We start from the raw sequence: 14648 nt of genomic DNA, 5'->3' as shown, positions 1-14648 counted from the left end.
TCTATAGCTATCACAGAGAGGGGCATGGGCGGGTCAGGGGCTTTCTCAAAAGATGTGCTCAGTGTTTTAGAACTCTAGAGAACCACATCAGGTTTCAGATGGCATAACGGTGGGGAAGAGAGTGGCAGAGTGGTCAAAGCTACAGCCTTTGCACCCTGAGGCTGTGGGTTCAAACCTACACTGCTCCTTGTGACCCTGGGCAAGTCACTCAATGCCCCCATTGCTCCAGGTACATTAGATAGATTGTGAGCCTGCTGATGACAGACAGGGAAAAATGCTTGAATACCTGAATAAATTCAAGTAAACTGTTTTGAGCTCTCCTGGGAGAACAGTATAGAAAATTGAATAAATAAATAAGACCTTACATCTAAACCTGGGTGTGGGGCATCCTCACTAGGCACTATGCTTTACAGCAGTCTCTCTCAAACTTTTTTAGCCCTGGACCACTAAATGGAGCAAATGTTTTTCGTGGCACATTATAATTGAAATTATAAGATTGCAAAACCAACAAAAAAATTAAATTTAAGAGTTATTTATTTAAAGTTCTTTAAACAATATATGGGTAATTGTAACAACAGTGAAACTAAAGTAGATAGAAAAGAATTGCTAATCAATGCAATGGATGAGCTTGCTTTTGAGTGCAAATTAACTCAAAACGTGGTTCAATGGTCAAAAAGCAAACACGTGCACTTACCGTATTTTCACGGATATAACGCGCGCGTTATACGCGTTTTTACGTACCGCGCATACCCTTCGCGCGTTATATGCCTGAGCGCGGTATACAAAATTTTTTTTACATATTTCACACCCCGCCCGACGCCCGATTCATCATCCGGAAGGACGCTCCCACCCCCACCGCTCGCACCCCCACCCCGAAGGACCGCCGACTCCCCGACAATATCGGGCCAGGAGGGAGCCCAAACCCTCCTGGCCACGGCGACCCCCTACCCCCACCTCGCACTACATTACGGGCAGGAGGGATCCTAGGCCCTCCTGCCCTCGACGCAAACCCCCCTCCCCCCAACGACCGCCCCCCCCCAAGAACCTCCGACCGCCCCCCCAGCCGACCCGCGATCCCCCTAGCGACCCCCACGACCCCCCCACCCCCCTTCCCCGTACCTTTGGTAGTTGGCCGGACAGACGGGAGCCAAACCCGCCTGTCCGGCAGGCAGCCAACGAAGGAATGAGGTCGGATTGGCCCATCCATCCTAAAGCTCCGCCTACTGGTGGGGCCTAAGGCGCGTGGGCCAATCAGAATAGGCCCTGGAGCCTTAGGTCCCACCTGGGGGCGCGGCCTGAGGCACATGGGCCCAACCCGACCATGTGCCTCAGGCCACGCCCCCAGGTGGGACCTAAGGCTCCAGGGCCTATTCTGATTGGCCCACGCGCCTTAGGCCCCACCAGTAGGCGGAGCTTTAGGATGGATGGGCCAATCCGGCCTCATTCCTTCGTTGGCTGCCTGCCGGACAGGTGGGTTTGGCTCCCGTCTGTCCGGCCAACTACCAAAGGTACGGGGAAGGGGGGTGGGGGGGTCGTGGGGGTCGCCAGGGGGATCGCGGGTCGGCTGGGGGGGCGGTCGGAGGTTCTTGGGGGGGGCGGTCGTTGGGGGGGAGGGGGGTTTGCGTCGAGGGCAGGAGGGCCTGGGATCCCTCCTGCCCGTAATGTAGTGTCGGGACAGCGCACGGAGAGGCGGGGCAGTGCACGGAAAGTCAGGGCAGGTGAACGGAGAGTCGGGACAGCGCACAGAGAGGCGGGGCAGTGCACCGAAAGTCAGGGCGGGTGAACGGTGAGTCGGGGCAACCAGAGGAGAGTCGGGGAGGGCGAAAGGAGAGTCGGGGTGGCCAGAGGAGAGTCGGGCAGCATGCGCGGTATACCCATGAGCGCTGTATACAAAAGTTTCCGTACATACAAGTGTGGTTTCTGCGCGCTATACCCGTGTGCGCGTTTTACACGGGTGCGCGTTATATCCGCGAAAATACGGTAATTGGAGTACCACTTTTTAATCATGATAAATCACAGTACACTGTAGTCAAATGCAATAAAACTTTTATTCAACAAAAAAACACACCGAATACAATCCTGGTTTTTGTCCTGCTGCTTCTTTATGCCGTTACTAACTTTCCACCTCTCTAACAATCCATTTGTTGCTTTGAAATCTTCTATGCCCAGTTCTTCAGATAACTGTGTCGCTTTCTCCATCAGCAGAGGTCCACTGATTGGCAGTTTTCGACTTCTAGCTTCAGCAAACCATCGCAGCAATGCCTGTTCAATGCCTCCAGCCTTCCCAATTTTTTTCCGTTTTCTGGTAGAATTGCTGTTGTTTTGCCAGTCTTTCAATATCGCTTGCTGTTTTTTGTAAATCTGAAAAATCTGGCTAGGATGAACACTGTAATGTTTTGCAATAGAGACCTGACTCTTCCTTTAGTCAAGTCTCTTTTAAGACATCGACACGTTCAGCCAAAGACAATGATTTTAGTCCACGCGACACCATGGTGCAGTTCCGAAAGTTTGAACACATGGCCAGGCCTAGACTGCTGTTCTGAAACATGTGGCACATCCACATTAGAACGTGATTGCTTTTAACTAGAATGAACATAACGTGAAAGAATGGAGGTGGGACCTAAGACATCAGTGCACATAAGCAGATTGTGTGCTTATCAGAATTGCAAATATTACATTACATTACATTACATTAGGGATTTCTATTCCGCCATTACCTTGCGGTTCAAGGCGGCTTACAAAAGATTTATAAACGGGGGTTACAATGGAAGAACGGATGATACACTAGAGTGGTAAATAGTAGATCTTTTGACATTTTCGGGGCAAGGATTAAAACAGCTTACAAGAAGTGTGTAAATGGAGGTTACATTGGTAGCATAATTGTTATTATTGGGGTAGTAAGGGTAGATTTTTGCCAAAGTTTACGTCCATTGACTTTAATGTAAAAAAAAAAAAAACGTGACCATGATGGTGAGGTGCAGATAACCGAAGCGTGCGATTAACCGACGTGCATTAGGTGGAGTCGACTGTACATGTAATGCCACTCATTACGGGGCAAAGACCTGGAAAAACTAATTACGCACGCAAATAACTATGGTGAATTTAGGAAACACCTAAAAACATACCTGTTCTTGAAGTACCTAGGTAGCTGATCTGCACAATCTCTCTCATCTCAATCTCTCCCATAACAACTGATCTCTTAAACTGTTAGCCACTAATCTAAGAACATAAGAGTTGCCTCCGCTGGGTCAGACCAGAGGTCCATCGCGCCCAGCAGTCCGCACCCGCAGCGGCCCATCAGGTCCACAACCTGTTAAGTGGTCCCTGCCTTTTCCTATAACCTGTCTCTAAATCTATCTGTACCCTCTAATTCTCCAACTATGTAAGTTCCACTCAATTTGTAGTATCTTTCTAATCATTGTAAACTGCATAGAACTTCACGGTCCTGCGGTATATGAACTGTTATTATTATTATCATACATAGTTTAATAAAGTACTCAGACCATCACACATATCAATAGTAGTCTATCATATAACATGGATATTTACTATGCAAAGATAGACCACAACCTATTGTCATCATTCCTTTTATGAATCTGAACTAGAGGTTTTTAGCAAGGGCGGGTGACGTCTGATACTTAGGAATTCTATAAGCATCGGAGCATTTACCACAGAGGCTTGTGCTAAAAACCTCTAGTGCAGTGTCTTGCTCAAGGGCATCTGGAAACGTGCAGACATCAACGCGATAATGTCACTGGCATGCACGATGTCATCATGTTGACATCCTTACATGCATGAAGGCCCTCCAGACAGGGCCCTGGGCTGCCAATGAGGGGTGGCGGAAGAGAACAAGTGTGGAGATGAGGCACCAGGTAGGAGGAGAGAGCTGGCGCCAGCATCTCATGGCACACCTGGAATCTCGCCACGGCACAGAGTTTGCAATATGCTGCTCTAGCGCAACTTGATAAAAGGGGCCCAATGTATCAAAACATAATTCCCAAACCAGTAATATTTCATTCAAAATCATTCTTGATACTATGGGGAAGGAACTTTGTCAAAAGCTTTCTGAAAATCTAAATACACTACATCAACTGGTTCACCTTTATCTACATGTTTATTCATGCCTTCAAAGAAGTCAAGCAAGTGGAATGCTGCAGGGATCTGTACTAAGACCGGTGCTATTTAACTTATTTATAAATGATTTGGAAATTGGAGCAACAAGTGAGGTGATTAAATTTGCATATGAGACTAAATTGTTCAAAATTGTTAAAACACATGCATATTGTGAAAAATTGCAGGCAGACCTTAGAAAATTGGACGACTGGACATCCAAGTAGCAGATGAAATTTAATGTGGACAAATGCAAAGTGATGCACATTGGGAAGAATAACCCATATCAAAGTTACAAGATACTAGGGTCCACCTTGGGCATTAGCGCCCAAGAAAAGGATCTGGGTGTCATGTAGACCAGTGGTTCCCAACCCTGTCCTGGAGGACCACCAGGCCAATCGGGTTTTCAGGATAGCCTTAATGAATATGCATAGAACGAATTTGCATGCCTGTCATCTCCATTATATGTAAATCTCTCTCATGCATATTCATTAGGGCTAGCCTGAAAACCCGATTGGCCTAGTGGTCCTCCAGGACAGGGTTGAGAACCACTGATGTAGACAATACGATGAAACCTTCTGCTCAATGTGCAGTGGCAGCCAAAAAAGCAAACAAGATGCTAGGAATTATTTAAAAAGGGATGGCTAACAAGACTAAGAATGTTATAATGCTGCCTTGACACACAGTTTGACAGACACTGCTTTACAGAGTATTCACCCTAGAGTACCTTTTATAGATTTTACCCAGCGCCATTTACTGAGTCTTATGAATAGCACTTATTTTCTCCTAGATCAGTGATCCCCAACCCTGTCCTGGAGGACCACCAGGCCAATCGGGTTTTCTGGATAGCCCTAATGAATATGCACGGAGCAGATTTGCATGCCTGTCACTTCCATTATATGCAAATCTCTCTCATGCATATTCATTAGGGCTAGCCTAAAAACCCGATTGGCCTGATGGTCCTCCAGGACAGGGTTGGGGACCACTGTCCTAGATCATGAACCTGGAACCTTTTGAAGCAGGAGCCAGAGATGGAGGTCTCTACCACTAACCCATTGCCAATCCCTCCTGACTCTGTGACACATATGAACAAATACTTAATTATACCCTCACGGATTAGAAAAAAAAAAATCATAGGTATACTCTATCATACTGAAAATAAAAAGTGAAATGCTGAAATTGCAATGCAGTCTGGTGGCTCAGTGACTGTGCCATACACAATTGCCTGTAGCTGGGAGGGCTTTAAAGTTGCTTTCACAATCCCGAAAGAGAGAGAGAGAGAGCAGTAAGGGACACACAATAGTCACATTTAGTTACATGACTGCAACCTTCCAAAAAGTGTGCTAGGGCAGTGTTCAAGCATTGGTGAAGTGCCCCTAACCAGTCAGGATTTCAGGATATCCACCATAAGGAAATCCAATCTCATTTATATTCATAGTAGATACCTTAAACACCCAACTGGCTGGGGTATTCCAGGATAATTTGAAAACCTATATACAGTACTAGTTCACGGCTCCTAAAAGACTCCAGGATAGTTGCAAATAGAGGCTGATGGTGCCAAATGTCAGCTTCTGCTACCACTGAACTGGAAGCTCAAATGAGGAACCCACTAAATAAATAAAAAAATCTGACATGCCAAAGGAGTCTTAAAATATTGCATATCACTTGGACTCAAGGGCAGAACTTATTTTTATTTATTTATTTTTAAATTTTCTATACTGTTTTATTCCAAAACGGTTTACAAAAAAGTTACATACATAAAATATTAAAACAGGTCAGGCCAAATAAAAACAAAGGCAGAAAGATTCAATCCTTACAATAGGTCAGATGTTGAAAGAAATGCATCAACACCCATGAGCAAAAATTTTAGAGATTTAGGGCTAAAATAAAAAGAATTCAAAAGTGGTGTGTGTTTTCTTTTTCAATTTTAAAACGGATTATTCTGCCCCATTATATTTTAAACGTGAAATAACATGCCAAGCTGTGCATCACACTTGTTCCCAAAAGTTGAAGACAGTCTGCTCTTGGACCGGTGCCTTCCCACAACCAAAGGCATGAGTCAAAATATTTTATCACACTTCCTGCACCGTGTTTTTACTTACACGTAGGAACACCAGGCGTGGGCTTTAATCGACTTAGTACACTTTCGAATACAAGTTCATTTAGAATAACATTGGACATTAATTTACATCATTGGATCTAGCTACATTTCAAACAGAAAGTGAAATTAAAGAATCCAGGCAGGCAAAAGAAAGTGATTTTAAGCCGAGCACCTGAGAAGTCTCCGCTCTTGTTAGGACCTGTAACCTGTTTCCACATAACAAAGATAAACTAGGTATGCAAGGATATTATTTGCACATTGCAGATGTCTGACAAGCAGTAACCGCGTAGCCGAGAGCAATTTACGATCTAGCATTAGATACTTTGAGATGGGCACTGGCTATTTGCCTTTCCAGATCAAAAGTTTTTTAACTGCTTCTTCATGCCCGAGAATAAGTATTTGAAATGGCGCGGCCCATATCTGAGAGCCTCGAAAGTGAAATCGCAGCTGTCAGGTCAGCGCAAGGCACGTGTTTCCCTAGTCCACGCGGATTCTACCCCGCCACCAGCCGGGACACTTAAAGGACGGGGAAGGGCGAGAGCCTCAGACTGAAGGGTTCGTAGTCAGTGAAAACCGCCAGCAAGGTATTAAATTGCCCCGCTGTTCTTACAATTATTGTCTATATCAGACAACAATAGGAAACCTGTAAAGTGATTTCATACGTGGCCCACCTCGATCTTGAGAAACTTGTGTGCGCCCCTCCCCCCCCTGCCAGATGAACTCTTCAACCTCAACCGTTGTGCAGTCTCGAGGCACAGGTTGGAAAAGAACTGCTCACGGGAACGCCAGCAATGATCAATGAAGGTAACAACAGAGCCTACCCTTGGCACGCGCACAAAAAGAACGCCAGCAATGATCAATGAGGGGAACAATAGAGCCTACCCTTGACACGCGCGCACACACACAAAAAAAAGCTGGAACCGTTTACGGGAAGAGAAGCAGCTCAGCGCTCACCTGATCGGCCGCCGCGCTCCCACCTCCTGCAGGAGCGGAGGCCATGTTGTACTTCTGCGGAATTGCCCCTTCTCGCGGCGAAACTTTTTTTTTATTTTTTTCGCTCTCTCTCTCTCTACTGTCCCGCGCGTGCGGGTCTGCTCTTCGGGACCGGGGCGCTTTGCGCGGGGCTCGCGATCTGCTTGCTATTCCTGCAGCCCCGCTCCGGCCGTTTGCTGGTGGCGGCTCTAGCTGCAGGGACTGGGCGGGACCCTAGCTGGCAGGTAGCGGGCGGGCTCGGGGTGGGGGGGGAGGGCAGTTCAGGGCAGAGGCGCCGTAACTGGAGATGTGACTCACACGCGCGCAGCTCCTTCGGGGGTTGCAGATGGAACTTCGGCGGCGCTGCCCGCGAGCGTCTTGAAACTTTCCTGAGCTCCTTCCCCGACAGGGGGACTGGGGGCCAGGGCCCTGCAAAGATTAAGCGCCGCTAGCCGATGGTTTTCCTACAAAAAGAGCACTCTTCCCCAGCCAGCCCGCGGGCTCTCATACACGTTTTGGCCAGTCCAGATTTTTGCTCAGCCGCCCAGTCCTGGAGATGTCCTCTTTTGTTTTAACAGTAGCTAATTTCTCCACGTTTTCCTTCCTAAAAAAGTCCCCTGCCTTGGTAGAAAAATTGATGTAGGGGCCCGGGACTGATGTAGCCAGAGCCAGAGCCAGAGACTAGTGCTGGAGTTTGGAGACTTCTTTTCCATAACGCACGTCCAAAACCTATGTCCCCCGCTCTCTTGGCTTCTGCTCTGCCGCTCCAGCACTAGTCTCTGGCTCTGACAGATCTCGAAGAGATTTTTTTAGCGCTGACGGATCCTAACACTTTTCCCTCCCTATGCTGAGACGGATCCGTCAGCGCTCAAATCTCAATCAAGGTCTGTTAGCGACAGAAACTACAAGCGGCAGGGACATGGACCTCAGATTTTTAAGGCCGTACGGGCTTAGATCCGAGAGGTCCGTCGGGTCCGCGTTTTACCCCTTCCCACCCTGAGTTACACAGCACAGGGTTTCTCGGCTGCAACTACTCCATATGTACTTCTAATGTCATGACAATTTAGACATAATTTATGTTTTGTTATGTTTGGAATAATGGTTACATATATGAGGTTCAATAAAAGAAAATTTTCACTGCCTGTTTCTATTCTGACCATTTATTCCATTTCATGGTTATTGCAAAAAAAAAAAAAAAAATTTTTTTACATGGGGGGGGGGGGTGTCAAAAAATGATGGGCCCCGGGTGCCACATACCCTAGGTACGCCACTGCTCGGCTCAAAAAGTGGGTTCATAGACAGTAACGCGAAGACAAAGGCGCGCACCGACAAATGAGCGCAAGACAGAGGCGCATTCCAAAGAAAAAGACTGTTTTTAGGGGCTGCGATGGGGAGTTTTGTTGGGGAGCCCCCCCCCACTTTACTTAATACAGATCGCGGCGGCGTTGTGGGGGAGTTGTAACCCCCCACAATTTAGTGAAAACATAACTTTTTCCCTAAAAACAGGGAAAAATTTAAGTTTTCAGTAAAATGTGGGGGGTTACAACCCCCCACAACGTGGCACAATCTGTATAAAGTAAAGTGGGGGGGTTCCCCCCCCCACCATAGCCCCTAAAAACAGTCTTTTTCTTCGGCGCGTGCCTCCACGCTGCGCTCAGTTGTCTGCTCGCGCCTTTGTCCCGGCGCGCTTTTGACCTGACACCCAAAAAGTGTTGCTTCCCAATTCAGTAAACAATTAATATAATAGGCTGTGCCCAGAAAATGTGCATTAACTGAGAAAGCACACTGCATTAATACATGCTGCACACACCGGTGTGCACACTAGCAGCAGCTATATCTTTATGGGCACCAGGAATTTGTTATACCAACATTATGGACAAGAAGTGTGGACTTCTACACACACACACTACAAACGTGCATAAACAAGATTATTGTGCACTTTTCTGAACAGTCCATTACCTTTTCTGTTTTCTAGTACCCTTTCATCTCATCCCTGCCATTTTTTAACCCATTCTCTTCAAGTAAGGTGGTAGAACTAGAGGACAAGAATTAAGGATGCAGCAGGGCAACTCAGGAAAGTCAGGAAGTACTTTTTCACAGAAAGGGTGGTGGATACCTTGAATGTCTTCCTGCAGAAGGAGGTCAACATGTAAACAGTAACAGAATTCAAAAATGCATGGGATAAATACAAAGGAATCCTGTATGGAAAGAGGATGCTGCCAAATAACCTTAGCGGTACTCAGATGGCAACTCCAACAATTTGGGGAAACAAAGCCAGTGCCAGGCAGCCTTCTATGGTCTGTGCCCTAAAAACAGCAAAGACAAACCAAGATCAAATATTCATATGAAGTATTGCATCATACCTTAAGCTATGAGTTTATCTTGTTAGGCAGATTGAATGGACCATACTGGCCTTTATCTGTCATCATCTACTATGTTATTATGTAAGCCATAAGGAATAAAAACATTACATTAAGGATTTCTATTCCGCCATTACTTTGCGGTTCAAGGCGGATTAGGAATGGATTGTCCGGAGATTAGAAGTATTTAGGGAGTACAGTTTGTACATTTCTTTGAGTTGCTAAGGATTACATCCGAGTTGTCAAGATATTGGAGGTACATATGTAGTAGTTGCAGGTGATGCTTGGGACATTCCTGGCCCAAAAAACATTATGGCATTAAAAACAATTATGGAGCTCATAATCGAAAGTTAAATATGTCTAAAAACCTGCCCAAGTCAGCACTTGGATGATCTAAAAGACAGGTCGTCCAAGTACCAATAATTGAAATGCTTTTTTTGACATATCCAGGGATTTTTTAGGCCTTTGAATCCCGCTGTGCACCCAGAGTTGAAAGGGGCGTTTTGGGAGGAGTGGTTAGGGCAGGATGTGGGACGACCTAGACTTAGTCGTACTGCAGGGATAATCAAAGGTTTGACAAGGCTGTCTAGATGGAACTTATATGTTGTGAGTTAGACAATGTAAAGACACATATAAGTGCCCAAAAGGTATCCAAAGTGTCTAGAGAACCACTAAAGGGACAAAGTAAAGACCCATACACAAACCCCGTGTTTACTAACCCCATCGCACCCCCACATAGTTCAGAATAAAAACATACATACCTCCCTCCAGCACTTGGCATAGGAAAGCCTAGTAAAGCTGCACAGAGGTGGCTTAAGTAGCCTGGGATGTGGGCTACTGAAAGGTTAATCAACTGAGAAAAAGAACCATCTAAATGGATGATTCAATTATATCAAAAGATGAAGGAAAGAATCTCAGAATTGCCACTCCAAGGATCATAAAGTTATCATCCATATAAAGAATTGTGGCTTGGGTATCTTTCATTGATCCAAAACCTTCACTTTTTTAGGTGACCTGCTTTGTCACTAATAAGTAAATTAGGTGAATTTTACTAATCATTCGATTAAATATTTATAAAAATGTTTTTGTTATTTTGTCACTACATCTTGAAAGCTAATGTGGTGCAGGGAGGCCAGGGGGGACGAGCGGTCCTTCGGGGTGGATCGGGGCATCAGGTCTTCAGGGTGGGCCGGGCAGGCAGGCCTTCAAAGTTGGGGGGGGGGACAGGCAGGCAGGCAGGCCTTCAAGGGGGGGACAGGCCTTCAAGGGGGGGACAGGCAGGCAGGCCTTCAAGGGGGGGACAGGCAGGCCTTCAAGGGGGGGACAGGCCTTCGGGGTGGGGGGTGCAGGCCTTCGGGGGGGTGCAGTCCTTCAAGGGGGGGAATAGGCCTTCAAGGGGGGGACAGGCCTTCAAGGGGGGGGACAGGCAGGCAGGCCTTCAAGGGGGGGACAGGCCTTCGGGGTGGGGGGTGCAGGCCTTGGGGGGGGGTGCAGTCCTTCAAGGGGGGGGGACAGGCAGGCAGGCTTTCAAGGGAGGGACAGGCCTTCAATGGGGGGAACAGGCAGGCCTTCAAGGGGGGGGGCAGGCCTTTGGGGGGGTGCAGGCCTTCAAGGGGGGATAGGCCTTCAAGGGGGGGACAGGCAGGCCTTCAAAGGGGGGACAGGCAGGCAGGCTTTCAAGTGAGGGACAGGCCTTCAGGGGGGGGGGACAGGCCTTCAAGGGGGACAGACAGGCAGGCCTGATGTCAGAGGAGGGGTGGGACCGCAGCGCTGAAGCAGCCCAGGGATCGCTGGCATCGCGATCCCACTGAAGGCTGCTTCTCCACCGCAAACGGTGCGGGGGGAAAATCCAGACATCGGGTGGGGGGGAATTGGATGCCAAGGCTGGGAGCACTCCCTCAGGGCTTGCACCCGGGGTGGACCTCCCCACCCCCCTTTGGTACGCCACTGCAGTTGATTAACCTTTTTGTGGATCTGGTTATTTGTGGTTAATCTTTCTCACTTTTTTGTGTGGGCTACTGAACCATAGAAAGAAGGACCCAGGCCCATAAGACACTCTAACCACTACATTCATGGTGGAACATGTGAGCCCACCAAAACCCTACTCTACTGCCATATAGGTGTCACCTGCAGCCATAAGGGCTATTAGGGTTGTAGACAAGTCGGTATAGTGGGTTTTGGGGAGCTCACCATGACCTATAAGGGAGTTCTGGTGAGATGTTTATATGCATCTTTTTTGTGAAGCTCACAGCAGTGCCCTGTAAGGTTCCTCACTGCTCTGTTGCAATGTGTAGGTGGTCTGGCCAACACAATGCTGGCCCTCCCACATCTAAAAAGTCTTGTTCTGGTGGGCGTTTGGGACTTAGACAAATTTTTGGTCGAGAATATGGTATAAAGACAGATGTAATTGAAACATGTGGCAGTCTGGACGATCAAATACATGGACTTATAGATAGACGATTTTCGGGGAAAAAAATTTGGATGTACTTTTCGAGAATGGACATTTGCCCGCTGCTGACTTTGAATGACTAGCACCCTACGTCCAAATCGGACTTAATAATAATAACTTTATTTTTATATACTGCCATACCATAAACAGATGTTTCTTTTTTATTATGCCCCTCCACAGGTCCTGTATGCTCGCAGTAAAGATTGGCATGAAATCCTCACTAAGGTTGATTGCAGAAAAACAAGCTAACTTTATATTTCTCCTCAGATCTTGTGTTAAAGCTCCTGTGTTAAAATAAAACACATCTGCATGCAGCTTGGGGCTTTCTCTTCATATGCCTTAAGTATCTCATGCCTTCATTACTATGGGATTTAAATGAACTGTGCTCAAATTTCAGCAGGTCTCTGCACACAGATTGTATATTACAGCTCCCCAAATTTAGAACTCTCTTCCTCTCAATATAAGAGAAGAAAAATTACTTACTAAGTTCAAAGGCCTACTAAAAAGCTAGCTGTTTAAGGATGCCATTAACTGACCCTTTTCATAATCACATTATCTTATTCCCTGGAACTTATCTGGACAAGGAACACTGTTAAGTAGAAATTAAGTGGATACCGTTCCCCAACCTTTTGTTTCCTTACCCATCCTTTTTATTTATTTTTGAATTGTATTTAATCCATTTTTATTCTTTTTTCTTTTACCCCCCCCTTCCTCTTCATCAGTGTTTTTACGTCATAATTGTTTTTAATGTCCTGTTTGTTGGAAATTTTTTATTTTTTCTATTTTTAATTTTGTAAATCGCATTGGATTTGGATACTGCGATTATATCAAATATTTTAAATAAACTTGAAACTTGATAAACTTGAATATATTTTTTTTTAAAAAAGTGCTGTTAACATAGGGTGTCCACAAAAATTGTGTGCAAAAGCTGAGCTAAGTTGTATGCTTAGCCTAGGGTACTTTAGGAGTTGCATCTGCCCCTCGATATGGACAGAAAAGCACAAATGTGATCATCTCAATCTGTGCAGTTGTTCTTAGGGATGTACAGCTAGGACATTTTCATTTCATGCTGTTTCCCTTCTCTATGGGAATTTCATTTCAGTTTTTTTTTGTTTGTTTTTTTTTTAGTTCAAAACTGTTTATTAAGTTTTTTATGGTACAAAGAAAGAACAATGATGAATACAAAATACCAAATTCAGGGTGTAATTCACAGCAGTCACACAATATACACTGATGCATATAAGGAGAGAAGATACAGCAATACACTGAAAAATTGGCTATAGTTACTTTGAGTTTTTCTGGAATTTTTTCCTTCTGGAAGCATGTGCTCTTTCTAAAGAGTAAAAATAGCTAAATAGACTCTACTCAGTTTAACAACCTCAGTGGTAACACTCCTGCTCGGAGTCATTGCCACCTAAGCTTTATTTACTAAATAAATTCTCATCAGTTCACTAATCGTAAACATATCTTATTTTTTTATTAACTTAGGGCTCCTTTTAGAAAGCCACGCTAGCGGGGTCAACGCACGTGACTTTTCATCATGCGCTAACCCCTGCACTGGCCAAAAACTACCGCCTCCTCAAGAGGAGGCGGTAGCGGCTAGCGCGTCTGGCGGTTTAGCGCGTGCTATTACGCGCGCCTTTGTAAAAGGAGCCCTTAGTTCATATTAAGACTTTACCCTCAAATAGAAAAACACCCCCCTCTTTTACTAAGGTGCGCTAAACGCTAACGCGTCCATAGACTAACATGCATGCATTAGCGTTTAGCGCGTGCTAAATCGATTAGCGCACCTTAGTAAAAGAGGGCCTTAGCTTTAATCAGAAAACTCTTGAAAATGTTTTTTTCCCAAATTCTTGATCAATTAGATTTCTGTATATCATACTATCCCTGTATTCTCTCATAGCATAATCTTTTGTTAACTGCATTGAATTTATGGCTATGTGGTCTTGAAACTTGCTATTATGTTATGCTATGAGTAGAAGTATTTGTAGCAACTTGACAGCTTGAAGGCTTCAAAGCCCATCAGCCGCTTCAATATGGAGACTATTTTGCCTGTTCAAAAAATCCTTAAAATAACTCTTAATACCTCAATATGCAGGCACCATCTCTCAACCATCTTTCATGTTTGTTTCACAACATGAGATATGTCTTTGAGATTTCCCATGTCATTTCAGATGAGCGCACATTCCTCCTTTTCCTGCCAACAGTGCTGGTGCTAAAGATATCTCCCTGACAGAGATGGTCCCTTATCTTATGTGGCATAGGGAAACTGCACTGCCTATGGCAGGCAACCTGCTGTCTTTATTGCTTGCATAAACACAATTAGTATTAGTGAATATAACATTGCAATTTGTTCAGCTTATTTCATGATTTGGACCCCATACACCCCCCCCCCCACACACACACACACACACACCCCACGCACAGAACTTAACATTAGTTTTTCAGCAATTCTCTATATTTACTTATTGAATTACAGCAGGTAAACTTCCAGGAATGCAGTTTCACAGTCAGGCCCTTAGGCTATTAAATGTGGCAGTCAACCAGTCCTTCTGGATGTGTTGGGTTTTGTTGTTTTTTGTTTTAATAATTTATAATAAAACCTTTTTTGTAGTATGAAAACTATTATGTAGGGCACAGCCCCAGGCCTAATGAA

The 14648-nt window shown here is 45.5% G+C and overlaps 1 protein-coding gene across 4 annotated transcripts in view; it reads right to left on the bottom strand.

The window, feature by feature from the left end:
* The window catches only part of ANK3 (ankyrin 3), a 972780-nt gene extending 965395 nt beyond the window's left edge, over nt 1-7385 (bottom strand). For 2 of the 4 annotated variants that reach the window (XM_033941647.1, XM_033941648.1), the window contains exon 1: nt 7166-7375. In XM_033941647.1, coding sequence (XP_033797538.1) covers nt 7166-7210 — 45 coding nt within the window. In that variant the 5' untranslated portion in view covers nt 7211-7375. Of the gene's footprint in view, nt 1-7165 lie in introns of all 4 variants that reach the window. The other 2 variants (XM_033941649.1, XM_033941646.1) reach the window with 2 other exon arrangements.
* Between the last annotated feature and the right edge of the window lie 7263 nt (nt 7386-14648).

This window comes from Geotrypetes seraphini, chromosome 4 (genome assembly GCF_902459505.1).
Source record: "Geotrypetes seraphini chromosome 4, aGeoSer1.1, whole genome shotgun sequence".
In the NCBI taxonomy this organism is placed as follows: Eukaryota; Metazoa; Chordata; class Amphibia; order Gymnophiona; family Dermophiidae; genus Geotrypetes; species Geotrypetes seraphini.
Note: the sequence above shows the minus strand (reverse complement) of the source record. Positions and strands in the feature narration are given on the sequence as shown.